The sequence below is a fragment of the Chaetodon trifascialis genome, chromosome 5 (assembly GCF_039877785.1).
Source record: "Chaetodon trifascialis isolate fChaTrf1 chromosome 5, fChaTrf1.hap1, whole genome shotgun sequence".
NCBI lineage: Eukaryota > Metazoa > Chordata > Actinopteri > Chaetodontiformes > Chaetodontidae > Chaetodon > Chaetodon trifascialis.
Window position 1 is genome coordinate 22454426 of NC_092060.1, and position 24061 is coordinate 22478486.

The following is a 24061-nucleotide window of genomic DNA, read 5'->3' on the forward strand; positions in this document are numbered from 1 at the left end:
TGAGAGGTGGTTTGGAGTTTAAGGCCCTGAATGTTGTGTAGTCCAATTTGGGAGTTAGCATAAGATAAACTTTAAGGGTCACAAAGTGATTAAAGACATAGAAGAGAATATTTATTTCTGGTCAACAAAATTCTGTTCATTTTATCTGACTTCTATCTAACTTCTGGGTACTTTCACCACTTCAGGTCCCCAAAAATCATTCAAATAAAATAAGCTGAAAAGGAAAAACCACCATCTCAGCTCATGCCCACACCGAGGCCGTAACCCCTGATGAGGAGTTTTACAGCACCTCTCTAAAAAATGTAACAAAGCTGCTTCATTTTAAGGCTGGTGGAGTCTTTCAATCAAAGACAAATTTACTGAGGAACTGGCTAAATATGCAAGAACAGCGACACAATACATACTGTCAAGAGCCTTGTGCAGTGAAAATCGTCTTTGGAGGTCTGTATTTTGAAAGAAACACAGAGGAGGAACTCTATAGCTTCCCATCTGGTTGTACTTATAGTCTGGACGTGCTAGAGAAAACACTGATGAAGGTAGAGGAAATACAGGGTGAACACTTCTGGAAAAGCATATACTCTCTGTCACTGTCGAATGTCAAAGATGTTGAAACCAGATGTTGACTCCTGCTGTTAATAAAATTTCTGCTCCGTTCTCACAGGTCACACCATATATGGGATTTTACACACCAGGATTTGGGCTTGCTAACCGTATGGCACCACACATGCATGTAAAGCCTATGACATGAAACACATTCTGAGCATCTGAAGAGCCACTTTTGTTTCTCCTCATGGTTCGTCTGAGCATTAGCTCCGAGGTTCATGTCATTAGTGATTCTGCTATCGACAACATTCACTCAAAAGTAAGTGAATCAGTAGTGGCGTTCAATAGGGTCGAGCATTGTTGGAGTTTTCTCCTCTTCAGTCACTGTCATCATCTCAGCTGCCCTGAATGTTGACCATTCCCCTAACTTGGCACATTAGACTTTGTCCAATATGAGCAATGTATATTGTACTTAATACTTTGTTTCATGACTTTATTGGACTTACTATAGAAGTAATGGAGCTATTAAAATCACAGTTGTTTTTGGATTTCTGCTAAGTTTCGCAACTTCATATTTCCAGTTATTTCCATTTCCCCACCTGGTTTTGATTGCTGTATGAGGACTTGAGTCTACTGCCTCGTTGAGAAAACGTTGCTCACATCGGGCTATACAAGCCAAAGCCCCAGAGGGCTTTACAATCAAAATGACCATCCATCCCTAGATAAGAACGAACTCTTTTAACAGGGAAAATCTCAGTAAAAGCAAGACAAACAGTGATAGCAATGATAAAACTATGATACTACGAAGGAGAACAAAAATACTATGTAAATTAAGTCCAAACATATATGAAGAATATGGATGAGAGAGGACATCAAGCAGCTTCCAGGTGCCATCAAGTGCCTGGTCAGACCTGCATCACAAAAACCCCTCTGAGCCTTGAACACCACACAGTTAAACCAAAGTTGACTCCTGAGTCCAGTCTCCCTCTATCCAAACACTTCACTAAGACAAACATGCAATAATAACTTTCTAACATACACAAGCACTGCCCAGTCCATCTATAGAAATAAAACTGTCATTATTGGAGACGTGCACAGGGATTTGTGAGGCTTCGCACTGTTGGAGGCTCTGCCCACAATGGTTTGTTTATCCAGCTGTCTGTCTGGATAAATCCGCTTGGCTGGGAAGGACTCAGTGGTGGAGAAATACATTCCAGGCTCACAGTGGATGAAACGGAGGCAAACTCTAATGTGTAATGAAAACACTCTGGTACAGGCATTCGCTTGTAATGAATGAGGCTGAAACTGACACATAAAAAGCCACTTTAAACGTATGTGCAGGAAACATATGACCCATTGTACTCAAGCACAAAGACGCTCACCGATCATATAGGAAAGAGCAAAGAGAGTGACAGCGAATTCTCCTCCGCTGTTCGGAGGTGAAACAAAAAGGAGACAAAGATGATGTTCGGTCATGAAGGGGAATCAATAACTAATCCACCTGGATTACTTCAAAGGCACAAGGTGCTCTGGTAACAAGTACTGCTTGACAGTATAAGGCTGTGACATGGTAAAGTGTGCGCCTCGAGCTTTGTGCTCACAGATTTCATAAGAGAGTTCATGCGGAAACGGCTGGACTACACAAAGCAACACAAAGCAACACAAAGCAAAGGCATGTTGATGCCATGTTTCACTCAAAGTCCATCCAATACACAACTAAATACTTCATAACAGCTGAATTTATAAACATTTCAGAGTTGTTAGTGGCTAACCTTGAACTACTACTCATTTTTTGTTGTAAACCCAGAAAAAGAGGCCAGCAAGAGGAGAATGTTTAAGTGGATCTCTTCCCACTTACGTATTTCTCCTGGGGTTCAACAAGTGAAGTTCTTTTGGCTTGAGAGAAGTGACAAATGCTGGGGTGGAAAATACAGGCGTGTGAGTAATATATGTAAAATTCCTTTGGAGTGTAGAGGGATGATATAACAGCAGCGCATGTCCGAAATTAGCATATCGTATGTATTTTTACCGTTCGTATGGGAGAGAAAACAAGCTGTGAATGCATTCACAGTTACATTATTAATACAGCATGAAATTACCTCAGTTGTCAACTGTTGGCAGAGTTGTGCATGAGCGCTGAAAGACCACATCCATCGAATGGGCTCATTTTGGGTGAATGATGAACTGAACGTATCAGCGTGCAGCTAATGAAAGTGAACGTCATTAATGTTTGTGTGTCTTGCAGCGCTCGGCATGTCGACCTGCCTTACTCAACCCACCCAATGAAGGCAACGAGTACTGGCCAATCAGGAGCAGACTAGGCCGGTTTATGACTTTGCAATCCTGGGGGAGTTTTATGAACAAATCAGTACAGATTCCAAAGGACAAATCTCACATTTTTATGTAAATTGCGCCTGCAGGGTTTGAAAAACAAGTCTTGGGAAACATCAGTGAGTGAATGATGATCACAAGAAATCATTAAGGTAAGACCACAAGCCAACAGCCGCAGAGTTCCTCCACCCAAATCAAACTCACATTTTGTAAAGGACCGGTAAGACATTTGTGACTCTAGATTATATTGTAGGAGATCTGCAGCCTGTGCAGCTCATAAAACAGAATAAAATAACATGAAGTAGTTCATTTGGGACTGTGAACTTATCAGATTTAAAAATGGTGAACTATGATCGCGAACTGGTTCATTTTGGCGCATATGAGCTGAACTTTGATCGAGCTCTTGTCAAGCGTGAACTTGCACAACACTGATTGCTGGACTGGCTTCACCTTCGGGTTACATTATGTAGTGTATGAGCACAGATGAGCATTTCAGAGTGGCTCAGCTCAGCTCAGGGTGTGAAGGAGCTCAGCTCTGTGCGGAGCAAATGAACAGTGTGTGTTCTGATGCGGCTGTGGGTTACAGTGGCTGACTCAGCTGTAATGAGATATAAATGAGATGCTGGATAATTTAGGCTGGCGAGGGGGAGCAGGAAAGGAAAAAGGAAGCAAGAAGACGGAAAGGCAGGGAGACACCAGCTGTTGTTTCAGGTGATCCGCTAGGGGAGACACAGCTGTCCTCTTAACCCGAGTGTCCTCCCTCTCCATCATCGCTTGTGATACCTGCTGTATTACGAGGCTGAAAGGTCCTGCAAACCCACAGTAAACTCACAGAGGACAGTTTAATTATTTTGCCTGATTAAAGCTCTTCTCAGGACTGTGTGTGTGTGTGTGTGTTTGGTTGAAATCTACCTCGCTCAGTTTGTTGCACCTGATGGGACAAACTTCATCTTTATCTGTCTCATTAGTACATGAGATCACCCTACAAGCGTTCAAGTCAACTTATCTGCATTATAGAAATGACTTGACACCGAATAATACAGAATATCCAGCAAAACACGGGTATTTGATGTCAGTCAAAGTCCATTGTTCACGGTAATTAAACCCAACTTTAATGGATACAATGCCGTAATGTGTATGCACCGTATTTTTAATGCTCACGCGACCAGCCCTGCTGTCATGTCACTGTTTTATGTTGTTACTGATGAATGAATAAATCTCGCTCATCTCTACCATCCATCCCACAGCACGAGCAGAGATCTGGTCAGACAGAGTAAGTGAAAACACCTGTGTGTGCATGCAGGGCTGCTCATGTTTCTCACAGCAGACGTTTTGGCATGTCGAAGCAGAAAAAGCACAGGTGGAACTGATAACATCAAAATCGAGAGCAGTCCATTGAGGTGAGGGAGTTCCAGTGTGCTGGTATTATGCATACTGGCTCACTGGCATAAATTACTGAGATTTGATGGAACCGAGGCATTGTTAACACAATTGCTTTGACCTGCGCTTTTCCCGCTGTGACAAGAGTAAACGTCTGTTGTGACAATAGGTCTCTTATTTCCTTCCTATTACACAAACACAGCCCAAAACCAACAAGTATACGCACCTGGTTTAAGTACGGCAGAGGGTCTGAATAAGTGTAACAGCAGTTTAATTGACCTTTCCTGCAGAAGACTTTTTGACCTGCCAAACACAATTGCGGCCAATAACATCGCTAATAAGTGCATTCCCTTCATGTGTACCAGCTTCAGTTGTACATGCTGCGCCCCTGGCTTAATGGCATCCTTAATATGGAACAGAGCCATCATTAATGCTGTTTTCCTGCTAAGACAAGTTAAAACATCTGCTGTTAAAAATGCCCTGAAAACACTGCAGACGGGGTTCCTCCACATTTTCCATCTGAAAAATTCCATACTTTTCCAGACTCAAATTTCCAGACGGCCATATCAGACATTGGAATACAAACAGTTTAGTTTTTAATATGCAAAAAAAAAAAGAAAAAAGGTTTTAATATGCAACTATTAACATGTAGGCTATGTTACACTGACTACATAAGCTACTGTGTTGGCAAGTAATTGCCAGAAGATTGTAGCTTGGTACTGTAACTCATACAAACTTATCGTTACGAGATTGGGACATTTTCTTTCAAACTAATTTGGTTAATGAACGTCTGGATTTGGTACAGTTATAAGGCACCTGGGGCAGAGCTGTGACATACAGGCGTAGAGGCATCTGTGCATAGGAGTGCACGTTCAGTCGCACGCCATGCTTCTCGCCTTGCTTTGAACGACATGCAGCCCGCTCTGGCCCCTGCTCTCTGACACAGTGGTGAACATTTGGCTGGCAGCTCAAGATCAATTTGCATTAAGAAATTCAGAATTTTATATTTTAGCAAACAGAAAAGAGACGATTATCACTTATTATTATTTATCCAGACCTGGACATTACTGAAATCAAATTCCACACTCTTCCATGTGTAAATGAAGGTCAAGAGGAGGACCCTGGCACTCTCAATGCACACTTCATCTGAAAAACACACTCTTGAATGGATGCATTTGTATCCAGCATGCAGTCTTCATCTCTAATATTAGGTTCAGTCCCTCTGCTTCCCTTCTCTTTCTGAGAAGTTCCTCCACATCTTGTGTCTTCTTTCTCCCTTACTCCTCTGCAGAAAGGCTTTTGTTTACCATGTCTGAATTATGCCAGGCCTGAGTGTGTGTGTGCGCGCGCGTGTGTGTGTGTGTGTGTGTGCTTTCCTTAATATTTCTCGAGGACTGCATTTGGATGACTGTTCGTCTCCAAGTGCGCACACACATGCATCGACACACACGTACACACAAGCCTGGCATATTTCAAATATGAAAGTGCATTTCAGCTAAGAAGTGGGAAGTGATTTATAAAAGGCTTTAGGGAAAGGCTTTCTACTGAGGAGAGAGAAAAGACATGGCAGAATAACTCTTCAGAGATGGAGAGTGGGAGGGTGCTGCTGAACCTAATGTTACAGATAGATAGCAGAACAATCAGTAAAGCTGAATATTATAGAGCTAGATCAGAATACAGTAGCTCAACCTTGTGCTTACAAGATGCTCCGCAATGTTGCAATAACATAGGAGGAACAATCAACTGAGGGAAATTTTATTCTTTCAATCCCCATAACCTGCTGTTTCAAACTGTTAAACAGACGCCATTAAACCAACGACAATGGACTTTTTGTCATCGCATGGCGCTGAGCTCAGCTGTTTACGGTGCACATTACCTGTTTGTCATACCAATAGAGGAGCGAGCAGAGATGAGGAAAACATCTCTATATGCTGTTATGTGATGATCTATATGTTTTTGGCTGACAATGCTGGGAAAATGAACTGAGTACGAGGGGTTCATGTGATGGTATGTTTAAGGCTGTCAGTGGCATGGACTGAACATCAAGTATGCAAGCGTCAGTCACTTTTGTTTATTTGTTTGTGTGCATTTTATCAAGATATTATTGCCGATATAAGCAGCTGAGAAAAAAGCGAGAAGTTAATGAAATACTACAAAAGAGTGATAATTAGCATGTGCCATTAACAGAAAGATAAGCCGTGGTTTTGGCTTTTTTAACTTAATGTGGAGCTGTAAAGGTTGACAACAAAACCTGCTGCTTTTCACTGATATCGTTTTGAGTCACACCAGCCTCTGTTAGACAGGGCTTGTGTGTCGGTGCATGCCATCCTAAGACTGTTTACAGCATTGCAATCCAAACTTGGAATAAACAGGATGAGCTGAGTCACCAACATACATATTTTAAATGACCAACGCAGCCACATATGAGCCTCCATTTGCTAATCCTTCAAAGCCACAGCAGCAGATAGTTTCCACTCCCGAACACGAAAGCGGTCGAAGACAACGTGGCTGATCTGCAGATCGACCACTTCGCAGATCTAAAACCTCGTCCTACACAATAACAAAAAGTCAATTCTTATTATCTTAGATGCATAATTGAACTCATCTTAGATGCAAAAAGAGCTGCCAGCTGATCTTTGAATACAGATTTTTTTTAGAATCTTAACAGTTTATACAAAGGGGAAAAAAGACCGAACGTAATTATTATGATGGGACAGGGTGGCCCAAACTGGGGATACTGTGTGTATAATCAGCAAAATGGTCTTTTTAACATGACAAAGCCACAAGATCTGGAGGTAAGGAAGCCTGTAACTAGATACCAAATTCCAATAACAGCACAGTTATTGAGATATACTTTCAACTCATGGTTCTGGTTTGGGTGTTGTTTGGCCGGCAGTGTCTTACCTGGCAGGAGTTGCTGCCCAGTCATTCCAATGGGAGGCATCCCCAGGTTATTCATGGCTGTTGCCCAGGCGTTGGGGTCTGACATGGGCATTGTCATCGAGTTGGAGTCCATTGTCATGTTACAGATCCCTTCTGCAGGAAAAAACAACAAGGGACAGAGAGAAGAGTCAGTACTGCTCCTGTTCCCTCTAAATCATCATGATATAGAGTCATTCCAGAAGAGTAATCGTGTTACGGCAAAGACTGAGGGAGAGGATTTTCAGCAGCATGGGGTGCCATCATCTCCAGCTGCCTCCTTTCTATAAATCGTTCCTTTAATTCTGTGGTCTGTCTGCGGGGAGAGGAGAGGGGGAGGCCACTGTGACCCTGCAGTCTGTCTGACATTGTAGTGATTTCAACAACACTGTCATTCAGAGTTCGAGTTTGTTCAGTTTCTGCACCGAGCTAGAACACCCTGGCCTTTTGACACTTCCCGTCTCAGTGACCTGCACTGAGAGTCCGCTGGAAATGCTGCAGTGTGACTGAAAAAACTGTCACACGAATGCAGCATCACGCTCGTATAGGCACAAGCAGATTTTAAAAAACAGTAATGTATTCATATACCTACACAAAATATACACCAATGAGTACTCCACTGAAAGATCAGGGCTTTCATTTGCAAGCCAGAGTAAGAAAATAATACAGCGTAAAACAAGATTATCATGGCACTAAGCACAAATCCTGATGCTATCAGGCATTTGCCAGGCGCTCTGCGACTAAACCTTGGAAAAATCTCCAACTTAGCACGACAAATACACACACATCGTCTCAAACTCACAACCCCAGACTCATGGTTTTCTGCCAAGTGTTGCATAATAAAGCAAACACATTTAGGTCCCCATACTAAAAACCCTGAAGTAAAGTCAACATGAACGCATCATACATCCACCGGCGGCTCGTTCTCCCCATCTGCAGTCGATTTCACAGCTCTAAATGCTCTTTAATTCTTTCCTCTGGTCGACCTCTTTCTCTCTGACGGACCTGTAAATTGCTGTGACTGCTGGCTAAGCCAAGCTGCCCTCTTCTTTCCTGATGCCAGAGCCAACACTACTGTTTATAATGAGACGCGCTGCACACCGCACACACTTCACACCTCAGAAGGTCTGTGGCAGGGCGCACTGTGGAGGTTACACTCTGCTCTATGTGTGTGTCAGTCTGCAAAACAACCACTATATTGGTATTCCTGGTGTTCAGACACAGCTGGCAATGTGTAATAATGTTATTTGCCTCTTTGCCTCCCTCTCCGTGCTACTAATTTCGGGGCTGTCTGCTGTCACTGCCATAGAGAGGCCTGATAAAACCGCCTGTGTGTTGCTGTGATAATGCTGCTGACGAGGACTTCACAGGCGTGTTAACGAACACAACCCTATTAACTTGGGACACTTTCGAGGACTTAAAATGAGGAGGAGAGGAGCAGTGGCGAGCTGTTTTATGGCAGTTTTATTGGAGTTTACAGTACATTAACTGCCGCCACTGCAGTATTGATGGATACGCACAATCAGGGTTTGACAGGTGATGTCCTCAATATAACTGATTACTCTTGCTTGGCTAATAAAAACAATGATAATTAGAGCTGGAAAAAATTCATGTTGATATTATGATAGAGTTCAGTGTGGTCTAGGTTCTGGTATCTGTAATATTGAGATATATCCTAAATTTTAATGCTGTGTTAAGTCACTGAGTGCCACTTGTAATGCAAATTATATTTGTATACATTAAACAAAACAGCTTTCTATTTGCTAAGCTTGAACCAGCAAACGTTTGCTTGATAAAAAGCTACAAATCAATGACTACAACATCTAATATCTCTGTTTGCCAATATCATACATTTGCTAATTAATCAAAAATAACTTGTTTCTCCAGAAAATGCACTGTATCAGGACATATATTGTTACAGTGGTCTACAGTGATATAAATGCATGTTATGTGTACAGTCCCATGGCAGATTTGATCCATATACAGTTAATTCTCCAACAAATAGTCTTCAGTTAAACGCCATGCAATGTGACCTCACTTAAAATCCATACATCCATTTGTCCTCCCATTTAATCCACTGAGTTGTGACTGAAAAGCCAACATGGGATTGCCTTTGATGGGAAATGATTTGAGGTCATTGGATTTCCAAAGACATTCAAACAGAGTTCATTTCTGTTCCTCACTGGAGTTCTTATTGATTATGAGGCTCATGTGTGAAGTGGCGTGCATCTGACTGGGTGGGCCATCGACATTTAAGTGCACTGTAAGTGCTGGGTCAAGAACTCCTCCAAATAACTCCACTACAGTAGCCTTCTGACGTGGCCAACAAACAGTCTGAATTTGACTCATACACCCTCCAATTCATCTGTTTGCCCCTTGCTCCCATTAATTTATGCAATTCCTGTCAATCTCTCTTCATTGTACTGTTCTTTCTTCTGTTGCCAGTCCAGCATCGACTCAACTGCATTCAACTGTCTCATGTTGTCCCAACACACACACACACACACACACACACACACACACACACACACACACACACACACACACACACACACACACACACACACACACACACACACACACACACACACACACACACACACACACACACACACACACACACACTCCTTCATAAATCAATTATACTTCTCAGATTTGCAGCTCTGTGCGTCAATCACTGAGGGCTTTTGATTTTTGCACAGCACAGATGACCTTGAGGGCAGGAGTCAGCCTTGTCCCCCTTAAAGGAACTATCCTCCAACATCACATCAATATATGGAGCTGAGGGAGGAACGGCAAACAGCAGCAGCTAAAAAGAAAAAATCAACACAGGGATACACACATGTGCAAGCACACACCCAGGCACAGATACACACAAGTTAACCTTGCCAGAGAAGAGGAATGGGAGCCAGGGACAATACTGCCAATGAGGGAATCAATGTTGGTAAATATTTTTAACTGAAAACATGGATTAGAGCACTTCGCGTTGCTGTTTTGACATCAGGCGCCGGCGTGGAATAAAAGTACCTAATTGAATCCCCGCGGTTTAACTGTTTATTCCAAGGTCAAGAGATCAGAGAAGGTAAAAATCGTAAAAATAAGTCAAATTATTTTCAGCTGTTGGCTCAATTTAGCCCGAGTTCATACAAATGGCAAGTCTAATTATACAACCTGAATAATCTAATCATGTGTAGCTAAGACCTCATGACACAAAGATCCAAATGTAGAACTCTGTAGAGCCAAGCTTAATATACATAATTCAGGTTAAGCTCGGCTAGATTTAAGTAGAGCCACAGGTGGAGGTTACATTTATCTCTTCTGACTGGGTGTCAAGATTCGGGTGTGTAAATGTGGCGGGTAGTTCACAGTTACCAAATTAAGAGACTTCTTGTGAAAATGAGATCATGTGAAGACAACTCAAACAGGAAAATTCCATGTACTGTTGCATAATACGAGCCACTGAGGTCATACACCTGCTCAAAATGTGAATTTAAAGTATAAAGATGAGACGATAACACTCCAAATAATGCATGCGGTGAAATGATTAGCTGATTAATAGATTAGTCATTTCACAGGATCTCAACTGGCAGCTCTTGATCAGTCGCTGAAATCATTTATTAAGCAGAAATGCCAAAAATTCACTGGTTCCATCCTCTCACACGTGGATATTTTCTGGTTTTCCTTTTGGAATCAATTAATTAATCAAGAAGAAAAATCAACAAAATACCAGTGAATGCAAAGGTAACTCAAGGAGCATAATTCTAAACAATGACAATAAAAAGTAACAAATGCTAATTGAAATGCTGTTAAACCCCCCCGTGCGCGACTCACTGCACCACTATCACCATGATACATTTCTGCGTGGATATTTCCCATGGCAATTAAAGTGATAGTAATTTTGATTCAGCAGAGGTCCGCCCCAGGCCATAGCTTTCCTGATACTTGTTCTCTGCGGACTGCGACCAGCTTTTAGCCTCCCTGAAAGCTCCCCCAGGAGGCAGATAGGAAATTAGGTCATTTAAAGGCCCATTGGCCGTAAGCCCCAACAGCAGGCAGAGAGACGCTAGGGCCCATTTAGTCTAAAACGCACATGGTGTTAACAGCTAACTACAGGTTTATTACAGCCCCTAGAGGGCAAATCAAGAGGCAGCTAAAAAGATGAGGGCCGGAGACAAAGAGAGAAAGGAAAGGTCGCTTTTAATAGACAGATGCAATGCTGACGAGACAGAATGACAGAAGGATGAGCCAAGTAGAAAATGAAAGCTGCCTCAAATTGAACTTCGAACACTGCAGCAATGAAAGATGCACAGAGGCCTGATGACAGCCATTATGTCCAAAAACCTACAATTAGTGTATAATATAAAGTCATGGCTGAACATGAAGTGGCTGAGCAGACAAATGAGCACAATTAAGTTCCAATACGTGTCCTCCAACCAAAGGCGAAAAATCAAACCTTGGAATGATTGTTGCTGGCTACTTCCTGAATTCTCTGAGAGGTTTGAGACAAAGCATTGGAGGAGATGTTTCCTTCTGGAAGGGTGTGTGTGAAGTGCCCTTGCTTATGAATGGGAAGTACATCGAAAAAATGCCTCCGGCGCACAATTGCTCTCTGAGAGCGGATGCCTCTTTGACCTTAATCTCCTGAATGCAGGTCTGTATGTTTGTGCATTGTGTGTGTGTGAGTAGAGGTGGGTCAAAAGGCACCTTCAGGGTCATTTGGAAAAATAAGTCTCATCACAACGTGAGAAGAACAGAAGGATAAGATGATCAGTAGAAAACCTTGTTTAGAGGACAATGTGAACAACCTTATCTCTGATGAATCATCAAAGCCTGCTGAAAGCAGAGAAATGTGCTTCTTAAGATCAATATATTATTTTTCAGTCATAAGACACACACACACACACACACACACACACACACACACACACACACACACACACACACATACACACACACACACACACACACACACACACACACACACACACACACACACACACAGAGTGTCTGTTAAATAATGTATAAGTGCCCTTCTCTCCGCTTCTTTGATCTGTTAATTATGATAAAACTGGTAGGGGTCTGGTGATTAGTGATGGCACAGTGAAGAGTGCCCTGGGTGTTACATTACACAGCGTCTCATTTAGGACCGAAAAGAAGACAACAAAGTGAAGATGTAAAGATGTCAAGACGCCTGAAGACCCGAGCCTCGTGGGACAAAATAAAAACAGTGGGGAGAAACTCGCCACCATTTCTCTCCCAAATCACCGCGACATATTCTGATAAATACATTTGTTAGCATGAGCGGAGTTCACGGACATTGAGTCCTGCTGAGGAGGCATCCGCGCTGACCGCATGTCCCGCCTCATGCTCTGTGTTGGTCATCACAGGGACAAACAACGTGATTCACACTAAAGCTGCAAAAATCTGGATGAGAATCACAATTTTCTCATTCAGATTTGAGACAAATTTCTCTCACGTTTCTTACAGAAACCAGTTGTGAGCACTTGGCATGTATAATGTGTTGCTACATGGTTAGGAATCAGCTTAGCCTGATAGATTGTATGAATTTGTGACGTTTTCCTGCAATGCTGCGACTATGCTATTGTCTTTGACTGGCTAGTATGGGTCAACAATTGGACAATATGTGAACTAATATAAATTGTCTACCAACAGTTTACCCCTTTAATACTTCTGGATGTATTAGGCCACTATCAGTCAAAGCATGGATTCCCTCCGAGAAGAAGCTGTAGCAAAGCAAAAGCAAAATATTCACAATCACAGCAACCAAGTACGTGCATGCATGCATGTGTTAATGCATGCATACGCACACAAACTCAAAAACAATATTTTGAATGAAATATGGATATATTACAATTTTTTTGGATATTTATATTTAGAACAAAAAAACACTCCTTCGGTGCAGCCCTAAATGTGATGAAGTTTCTTAATTTATTACCAAGTTTTTTTAAACATTAACATTTTTCAAGTGATATTCCACAAAAACGTGCAAGGATATATTATCAACTTTGAAAATAAAATTACACACACACGAAAAATTTCGTCCATATCATTCACTGATACTGGTTATTTTGATTATGTAGTTATTGAGTTTTTTGTTTTGTTTTGTTTTTTGCATGCAGAGCACACGATAGACATGATGGTAACACTGAAAATCCACAATGCTTGACTGCAATCAAGTAAATGTGGGTGTAAACAACAGAGGTCAGCTTTGCAGATGTTTTATGAAGAGGGAATGAGGTGTTTTTTTTTTTGTTTTTTTTGTTTTTTTTTAGACATAAGGATTCACACAATACGTTTTGGAGCGCAAACAGAAATTTTGTTTACAAGAAAATTCCACAGGGAGCCTTCAAGTTGACAGGAATCTTGTTAGATATTACAACAATAAATAGGTTAGAGAGGCTGAACATGGGAAAACAGAATGACCTGCTGTTGAATGGCTGTCTATAATGTCATTACTGAAACTGAAAGAGCGATGGCTTTTTACTGTTATGGGAAAAGTAATTCTATTAGCCTCCAAAACTGGGTGAGAGACAACCTCGGGCATATTCATGCACAAAGAATTTGTGGGACAATGCCTCATTCAATTTCTGTGCTACCTTAAAAATGCGATCCTAATGCTGAGTCCCTAAAGATCTGCCGAAAAATGAGTTGCATGCAGAGACTCGTGTTCATTGCAAATAAATCCATTGCAATTTGATGGCTGGGAGTGAATCTATGTTGCCTTTGTGTTTAACAGGTGACCATGGCCCCAGTGCAGTGGCAGCAGCGGAGGTTGTCAAATCAAATTACTGCCTCCAAAATTGGATTGGAAAAACTAACCTGAACCCAATCCACAGCAGAGGTGACTGAAACTCCAACTCCAGCAAAATACTAGAGCAATGCATATCCAACCCATATTATAATCCAATCAGGCGCTTGTGCTCATAAAAATGCGTCCATTTGCGACACTCATGACTCCTGTGAGTCAAAGTGCAGCGAATCCTGCTTGCTTCACAGAACTGAAAAATGATCAATTTTTTAAATAATCAATTTGCTCTTCAGACTGACAGGGTCCCTCATCAGAATATGATTGATTAATTTCTTCACTTGTTCTACCTGATGAATAAATCCATTCCCAGCAGACTGAAGAACACATTCATATAGCTTTAGAGAAGATGTGTCAGTCTGTATCTGATCAATGAAAGCAGACCACCTCATCAAACTGTCGATCACCACAGAGCAGTCGAGAGCAAACAAACAAACATGAGAAACATGAGAATTCATCCAGACAAATCGTTCACATTGAGAGGCACTAAATAATACTGCTGATGTGATGACAGAGCAAATTAAAGATGCTCGGTCTTGACTCCAACAATCTTTGCTCAGCAACTACAGCTAAATGCCTGATTACAATTCCCAAACTGAGCTCCAGCTCTTGGTTTGAAATGGCTGAATGCTGAAGACGACTCTTTTAAAAAGCAGAGACTGGAGCAAATGAAGCAAAGACTGATGGGAGACTCTTGTACATCAAAAGCTGCAGAGCCATAAACCAACTGAAATGACTTCTGCTTTCTTGATGGATGAATTTATAGTCTTTTACAGACAATGGCAGATGACAGGAAAAACAGATACTCGGTGGGCATCAGCATTTATCTTACAAAGGAAGAAATCTCACAGAAGACTTCCCTGGGCAGACTAGTTATGGTAAACAACCCAGTTTCTATTGCCTTATCAGGGGCTATTTTTATACAAATGGAGCAGAGGCACTCGTGTTCGTGTCAATGTTGTCAAGGAGGAACATCCGTTCCTGGACAGGAGCATGACTCTTTCCTTCCTTATCGGGCTGAGAGAGGTGACAGACAAGAACAGATTACTCTGATATGTAAGAGGGGAGTAAGAAGGATGGGAGATAAAGTGCATGAAAGAGAGAGGGAAAGAAGTGAGATCTCAAACAGAGCTGTAGCCTCAGCGAACCAATACCACAAAAGCATTCGAGATAATATGATGCGAGCTTGTCTGGGGAATCTATAATGCAACACATGGGGCAGTAAAAACTGGTGTTTGGTGAGGAAATTCATAAAGCTGACACACTGCCTCGTGACGTTTCTGCAGTGCTAACATTTGAATGCGTCAGACAGCGGACGCTTTGTGAGGGTGAGGTGGAAGCAGCAGAGAGTACTGCTCTGCTTGGACAATGCAAGTGATTGGGTGGTTGGAGGTAGAAATAATCAAACTTTGGCCTCTACTGGTGTTGATTTGACTTGACGTGGTGTTAGATTCTGACATTTCTGATTGGTCAGAATAATAATAAAATGCTTAGTCTTCACCTGCCAGTAGAACCAGGTACAACTCTGTCCGGACAAAGTTCAACTTGAATTGCTGCAGAGGCAAGAAACTGCTTCCAGTTGTGCTGCAGCACAGCTGGCTTGACAGCTCCTGAGCATCAGCAGCATATCCTCTGTTTACACCGGGATCGCCACCATGTAAACAGACTCTTCTCAAACACAATCCCTGCTGGCTGCCGTGTTTCATCTTCGTCATATTAATGCAAAACAACACCCGCATCAGTCACATTCCTCATTGGTTGTACAGGCAGTGGAGAAGATCGATTGGAAGTCTATTTATATGCATGTTTTATGATGTGCACGAATTCAGGCAAGGCAATCCAAGAACTTGTATCACAATGTAGCTCAATTTCTCTGTGAAAAGTCCCTGAATCTACAACTTCATGTCAACTGAGTCTAGTCCATCTGCTGAGGAAGATCATGTGGCACAATTGCGAGCTCCAGAACACTACATGGACCTTGTGGGGAGATGTTTTTTTTTAATGAAATAAGTAGATAATCAATACAAAGCACCCTAAACGAAGACACAACCGCCATCTACAAGCAGGAAAATGACTGCGTGACCAACAGGAGGCAGGAGCACACTGATTGTGACATTGATCTTAATGATGCAACAAACCAGCTGCTACTGATCTGTTAGAATGATGAGCTCAAAGAGACAGGAAGTTACTTTAATGAACAAATTTACTGAGATGCTGCTGACATCCTTCTGTCCACAGTGACAGCAGTGAGGAGAAGCAGATTACTGTCATGTGTTTCTGTCACACCTGAGAGAAAAATGCTTCACAGCTGGGAAATCTGTGAAACAAATGTTAAGCATGGGAACAGGTCTATCCTTTTGGCTTATTAATTTGAACATGCACGATGAATTACAAAAGCATCATATAATGTAAAGTCTTTTGTCATTTGCTGGCAAATTAATTCAAACATGCGCACTGAAGCATAAAACTGCATGAAGCTTGATTCAAAAATATGCTTCCGTGCCATAATCAATGCTTGCAATGTGCATTTAATTCCAAACACCTCTTATCATTTACACTGTTCAGCTGTTCAGAAAAAGACGGCGGGAAAAAAGCCAAGTTCAACAGATCTCATTACTGAGCCGGCGAAATGGCTTCTCTCATCTTAATGTGCCAAAGATGAACGTCTACTCCACTGTACTGGAGGGGGTCGATGAGCGACAGCGGTAGCCACTATAAACCTGAAATATTTCTTATGATGGCCAAGATGTCACATCAGTAAATAGTGATTTGTGAGAATGTGATCTAATACACACAGTGGTACAGTCGTGAAGGAACGGAGTCAATTACCAGAACAACAGTCTAACGAGGAGGGAGGTAATTGGCCTTTTGATCATTTAAAGTGAGCTGCGCAAAAAGGAAGAGATGAAACCTGCCTTCAAATTCAGCAGGAGCCGGGCCAATAATTTATGACACACATAAAAACAAGCTGCTTCAACCAGATGAACTATGTTTAAGCCTGTATGCATTTACTATCTCATCAACCAGGGACCAATAACGCACTCTATTACTTTTATTAACGTGAGATAACATAGAGGACTCTGAAATTAGCTTCAACACAGAGAACCTCATCAGCATTTATCTTGACAGAGCTATAGTACGAGCAGCAGGAGCAAGGGCAAAGATGACACGGGCATATGTAGTGCGCTAAATTATGAACAGGACATTAGGGTTGCAGCTACGAAAACAGATTTCATTATCAATTATTCTGCCAATTATGTTCTTTCTTAATTAATCAATTAGGTGGATAAAATGTCATGTATTGGTTTCAGTCTCCTTAAGCCCTAGGCGATGTCTCCACATGTCTTGTTTTGTCCAACCAACAGTTCAACTATATTCAGTTTACTATCTACTAGAAAATTGGTAGCTAGCTGCTGTTTGATCGACTCTTATTTTGAAGGGTTCACATTTACACTTTCATTGTTAGATTTCCTATTTTCCTCACGCTTTTTCTCGCGCCGCTCAAAAAGGCCGCAGACACAGTTGAACTGCTGCTCCCCGTTGACCCGGCTCGGTGGAACAGCGGCCTGGACTGTGTCTCTTTTTGTGTCTGTGTTTGGGACCCACGGGCTGACAAGCTAAACAGTTTTGGTGCAGATCATCGAAGCGGACTGAGTTCAATGTCACACATACCCCCGAGAGCAGTCACAGATCACCTACTCCTAAATAGTGCCACCGGTCAGACCACAGATGCTACACCTCAAATCTGTGAGACATTTCTTTTAGGCTTTCTCGTTTGTCAGTTTTCCCACTGAAAACAAGTTCATGAGGATTCAAAACTGAAGTGTGTAAAGCTGAACAGACACACTACTTGAAAGGGTGTTTAAAAGACTGACATGACACCTTAATAGCTAAGGATGCACTGATCCACAGTTCTCATCTGATTTCAATAGCTGAATTTGGATACCTGCTGATTACCAGTGTTTCATTAGTAAGCTGTATGCTTCACTGGGATCATTCTTTACTGTGTAAGGTAACATCAGGCTTGACATAAAGTTGCTGAATTTTTATTAATTATTAAAATAATAAATAATTCTGCATCAGCAACTTCGTAAAAAAAAACTTCAAAATGAATAGAAATTATAATTCAAGTGTAAACTTTTCAAAAGCTATAACAAATTCATCAGGAATGAAAATTTCAAAACTGTAACAAACAAAATATAAGCGTGCCAGGTGGGGACCTCTGACAATTCGAGGCGTTGTAGGATTGTGGCTTGCAACATTTAAGGTCCTGTTAAAGGTTAAAAAAGGGGAAAAAAAGGTCTTTACAGTGGGTATGAATAGGCATGAAATGTGTCACTGTAGGACAAATCTAATCCGATCTGCTGGGAATGTCCACACACTGTGAAACGATGGCAGATCATTGTCCAGTCTGCAATGGTTATAATCTCCCAAACTAAACACTGGAGCTCTGCAATCCTTACACCCATATAGCTTTAACTACCAGCTCAATGCTGCCTTGGTATTAGTATCGTAGTCTCATGCTGCTGTGCTCTTCAAAAGTGCTGTATTGGCTCTTGTTAGTGTTGGTAATGTCTGTTGAGAACACGGTGATTTACGCTGGTCACTCTCACTTTCGTGCTGGTTTATGGTTTTAACCATTCATGAGGTGTCTGTTACATTCTTCTTGGCCCCTGCTGTACATTAGCAAAATACTACAGGCAAGCTGTAGATGCATGATGTAGTCAGCACACACAGGTGTAAACATAGAACTGAATTGAGTAGATCAGTCAACACATTGGCCCGATATCAGTGTAGAATCAAAGCATCCCCTGTCATTACCATGACAGGACAGCAGTGGTAAACCTCATAAAGACTCATCTGTGTTCATCAATGTTGTCATTAAGTGTCATTTGGTCAATTACGTTATTTCCTATGTGAAGCTGACATTGTTTGAGATGTCTTTGTTAGACGATGTGACATTAATCAGGACAACATCACGCAGCAAGAAATCCGCCGTGGTCCAGCTGTGTTCACTGGGAGCTAGCAGAACTGATGAGCATGTTTACATGTTTCCTGTAAAAACAGGCAGCTAGAGAGGAACTGCTGTGTTGAATGTTTATTGATTATATTGATTGGTATTTATAGTAGCCAAAAGGGCTTAATGTGTGTTGCAACCCCCCGCAACACAGCAAATTATATTAGCTGACTTTGCCCAGTGACAGGTTGTTTCGTATTGGTTGGTGTCAAGTTGTCACAACAAAGACATGTCAAACAGTGACAACTTTGTATTAAAAATGACAAATGACAGCGGTCATAAACATTCATTAAAACTCCTTCATGTCACGGACAGTCTGGTGCACAACCCTGCAAATGAAGTGTTACCAATTAAACTTAAATCAAGTTCGAAATATGAATAAATAATCCACTAAAGTGTAACAGCAGAGAACCCCGAAGGCCTAAATGTTTCCAACAGAAGCTATAGAATCTTGTTTTATACAACACAATGTAAATTCATTTCAAACACATTTGCTGCAGACAAATTCTGCTTTGATGTCACCAATTAAAAAAACTATTACAACTTTTAGCATGTCTAATTAGAATGGAAATGGAATGAAGCCCCTCATAAGAAGTAATTGCTAAAAAATCCTGCAGCATTTTCACAAAGTGCAAAATTTCACAGCAGCATGATGGCAGAGAGAAAAACTTAAATGTTCTAATGAAAAATAAAAATGACAAATTCACAGGCTGCTAAACTTTCATATGAGCTAATCTACTGAGATTTCATGGTGGTGAATTTAGATAAACAAGGAGAGGTTAATGAAAAAAGACAGCGAGTTTCGTATACATGCTATATTAATTTAACCCATCCATTATGCATGACATTAGAATGTGACTTACCGTAAGCACTCTGCATGACTTTCAGCTCTCCCGCAGTGCCAAACAAACAAACAAAACAACAACAGAAATCAAAAATCCCACGACAGACCAAAACAACCAGCAGGCGCAGCAGCAGTTTATCAGAGATGTAACAAGTAAGCGGTACATCTAAAGTTAACATCACACGATAAGTGTACTCCAAACAGAAAGGAAATTGAACCGATTCAATTTCGACAGAACAATGAAACAGAGACATCATTTCTACCACAGAGAAAACATTCAATACCAAAAAGAGTCACGCTGCTCTCACACAGATTCAGTGGAAACCAATGGAAACCGAATGGACCTGTTAATGCGCTCCAGTTTGGGTTAAAGTGAGAGTTATGAAGCGACTTGTGCAGACATGAGGAGATACAGACAGCCCAGAAAAGAAGTACACAGCGTGGAACAGGTACGTGAGTGCAGTCACTGTTCCTCTCCCACTATCTCAGTAGACTGCCACGCATTTAAACTCAAAATCACACAAGAACAAGGTGCATTACGGAGGAGCAGCTCAGGGTGCTGGACATTTATGCTACCAGTGCCGACAGAGTCTGACTCTATCCAGATTCTGTTCTACAGTCCTTTTTACTAATATTCCACCTGCAGGGTTTTTTGCTGAGGAATGACGGGTTTCCCTGATGGATCTCGTCTCATTTTCAGCCGAGTTAGTAAATGATGGACACTCTTAAAGTAAATCCAAGTTAAGACCTGCCAGGCGTGAAGCATTGTCTCTGTGCTTTCCCCCAGAAGCTGGATGTTTTTAATAATGGACTGCCTCCTGTCATATCGCTCACTATAGTCAGTGTTTCCACAATCAATTCTCTAATACCTACAAGAGACGACTACTACTACTACTACTACTACTACTACCACCACCACCACTACTACTACTACTACTAATAATAATAATTATATTAGAACATGCAACGAGACATCTTGGGGCTTTTTCATTTGGCTCAGTCCCCTGTAATGTATCTGAGAAAGCCTCTAATGACCAAAACAAGAAGCCAAACCAACAGAAAACAAAGACAGGGGATCGATATAAATTCTGAAAGCGTTGCCTACCAACTGAGGATGGATCAGATGGTGACTTGGATGAGGAGAATAAAAGGAAAGCCTCCAGATTCAGGCAAATAATGCATCAGATCCAAGCTGTACTGTAGTCTATTGTACAGGGCCAGTTGAATCGGATGGGAAACTGAACAGCTGTGCAATATAATTGATCCCACATGTGATGTCAAGCAAGCGGTTCGTCTCTGACTAAAAATTCTTCTCTGCGCTCAGTTCTGTGGCTCAAAAACAACTTACAGCAGGGGCATGAGACTTATGCGTAGTTTGACACCCCTGTCTCAGTGTTGACATGCAGGATTTGACTGTTCTCGCGCTCCTCAGCACAGCTTTCATCCGCTTCGAGCTTCATTATCCAAACCAGTTTCATTAAAAAGGTCATAATTACAACGTGAAAGTCATTTGAAAATTTGAACTGAAAAATGCCTTGATGAATACACTGAGCTCAATCACGTCCTGCTGAGAACTTCATTTCACAGTGCAAACACCCCTTTTTTGTTGTGTTTGCCTTTCATTGCCCTTTCATAACTCTGAGTACATCATCTCTCAAATCAAGAAGAGGTTGGAGGCATCAAGCACGCTAATAGCTTAATATTTGGTTGCCTGCAGTGTTTGCTATATTTTGTCTTCAATACACTGTCGAGCAATAAACTGCTGACCCAAAACTTCATTTTTACAGTGACAAAACAGCAGCTTGATACTCAACTTTTAAGGCAAACTCTTCTGTCATAGACGAATCCACGTCTTCTCCTCAGAAGATTCACAGACAGAAGTCCTTACAGTGACCAAGTGTGAAGTTCTGGGGGCCTGATTAATTTCATCCTCAGTGCAGTCAGTCCTCATGTCCTCATTGTTCTCCCGAGGATACGGAAGAGAGAAGGGAAGGGAGATCTGTGCACTTCAAACATATCTTTTTAATCTAAAGAAATTTGAGAACACACCAGGCAGCAGAGGGAAATCCCATCAGATGATTGAAGGACTTGAACTAAGATGATGGCACAGATGGAAAATGGAGAACCCAACCTCGTGCCTGCTAACAAGGCCTCATGGGGTGATACAAGAAGTGAATATTGAAACACAAAATTGCGTTAAAAAAACATTGACTGGCATCAGAATGCTTGAGCTGTACAGTATAAACTCCTGAGTGTTTTCAGGACTCTCTATTATCCAGACAGCCTGTGTCCAGTTTGCAGCCTTATAGGAGTTTGCTGTTTAACAAGTAGTCACTACACAGCCTAGCCCTTGTTTAGTACAAGAGACACAAATTGAATATGTCTATTGATGCCTGAAGGACAGCTTGACACCCTCTAGGAGGAAAAACAAGCTGGAGAGCTTCTTTAAATCTGTTTTCGCTCTCCTTTGAAGTTTAAACTGTCAGAACAAGAGACCAGGGCCTCAGAAAAAAAGCTGTGGGACTGTCATTCTTTGTTGTGGTAAAGGGAATAGCAGTGCTGCAAGTCCTCATAGCTTGTTATATTATGCCATGCTTGGAGAGAAAACATCTTTGATGGTCATGGTTAATGAACAGCTGGAGAAGTCCTGAAGCAAACCGTAAAACAATTAGAAGTCTATGACAGACACGGCTTTCTTCCACAATGCAGACTCCTAAAAATGAAGTGAATGTCCGGTGAATAACACTGAAAGTACAGACATTTTCTCTCTATCTTTTAATTGCGAAGCATGCAATCTTTCTTACATCACATTAAGTCACTTAAAATAGAATTTGTTCAAGAAGTAGATTTCGACACATTAAAGAAAGAAAGGCTTCACGGTTCTGCACATGCACCTCAAATTCTCTTCGTCTTAAGAGCGCACATTAGCCTTTATGAAATCATAAAAAACTACATGACTGCACGTCATCCACCACGGCCAGAGACAGTTCACTATGAAGAAAAGCTGAGACAAACAGCACCTGTTCATATTTTATAGGCTGGGACCAGATCATTTGTGGCACTTTTCCTTTTAAAAGTTATTTAAAATTAATCAAATGTTGTCAGTTGACAAATAGATTGTTGAATTATTTCAGGTTTCAGGTTTGATTGTTATTACCGACCTATTCAGTTAATGTAATAACAATCAAACCGTCTCTATGACAACTGAACAGCTCCATCCAGTGAAGAAAACAAAGAGATGTGACTGAAAGCTTCAGAATTCTCTGTCAAACTGCTTTTCCCGAGGTCAAGAATGAACCTTAAAGCTTTACAACAACTCAATTTAAAAACAGAGATATAGAAAAAAAAACTACATGGTTTAAAACATGCCTGCATGCTGCTGGAAAACCTGCACACAATCTGCTGTGAACTCTCTGGCTTTTATCTTCCTATTACTCGGGTGGAGAGGACCTCAGCCAAATACCTTCACCCACAGTTAGTACTCACACACACACCCACACACCCTCCCATTAGACACGCACTGGGAACTGTTACACTGTGGCAAAATATCACATGAAGTAGTTTGTCCGCCAGGCAAAGCTTCTTATACATTCCATTAATGAAAAACAGAAGCATAATTACTTCCTCCAGATCAATCAAAAATGTGCCGGTATGCTCTTGTGCATGATACAGACAATAAGGAGTAATGGCCTGGAGTTCAAAGAGGACAGACGGGAAGCTAGGTTAGGAGAGAAGTAGGGACTCCGAGTGTATTAATTACACAGAGATCTAGGCTAAGGACACAATAGCACAAAAATCTTTTATCAGCAGTTCCAGCTCAAGCCCAAGAGACTTCAGGCTACTTCTGCCAGCAAAAACATCTGCTAAATCTATGAGTATGGCCTGAAACATGACCAACTGGCCTGAAATTTCAATAGAAAGTGGTTTGGATTCAGCAGAGTCAGCTGTATATTACTGAGCACAGAACTGGGATACAGCAGAAAAATTAATCTTTGTGACACGACTAGCCCAGTGCCCCCAGGACCTGGATAGAAGACGCTGTGGCTAGTTAATGAAAGAATTGGGCTATCATAGGATATACCTTATAATGACGTACACGGGCCATGGACACTATTTTTCCCTGTTCACAACCTCCTACTTTCCAACTTAACTGGGACTGATGGACGGGCCCTGTTGCTTCGACTCCACTCAGTTCTAGAAA

General features: G+C 41.5%; 2 protein-coding genes across 4 annotated transcripts in view; both read right to left on the reverse strand.

Moving 5' to 3' along the window:
• rpl36a (ribosomal protein L36A) overlaps positions 1–24061 on the reverse strand; it is a 324940-nt gene that overhangs the window by 135707 nt on the left and 165172 nt on the right. The window lies entirely within an intron of this gene.
• enox2 (ecto-NOX disulfide-thiol exchanger 2) overlaps positions 1–24061 on the reverse strand; it is a 167769-nt gene that overhangs the window by 47156 nt on the left and 96552 nt on the right. For all 3 annotated transcript variants that reach the window (XM_070962542.1, XM_070962543.1, XM_070962544.1), the window contains one exon: positions 7159–7290. In XM_070962542.1, the coding sequence (XP_070818643.1) occupies positions 7159–7290 (132 nt within the window). The remainder of the gene's footprint in view (positions 1–7158; positions 7291–24061) is intronic.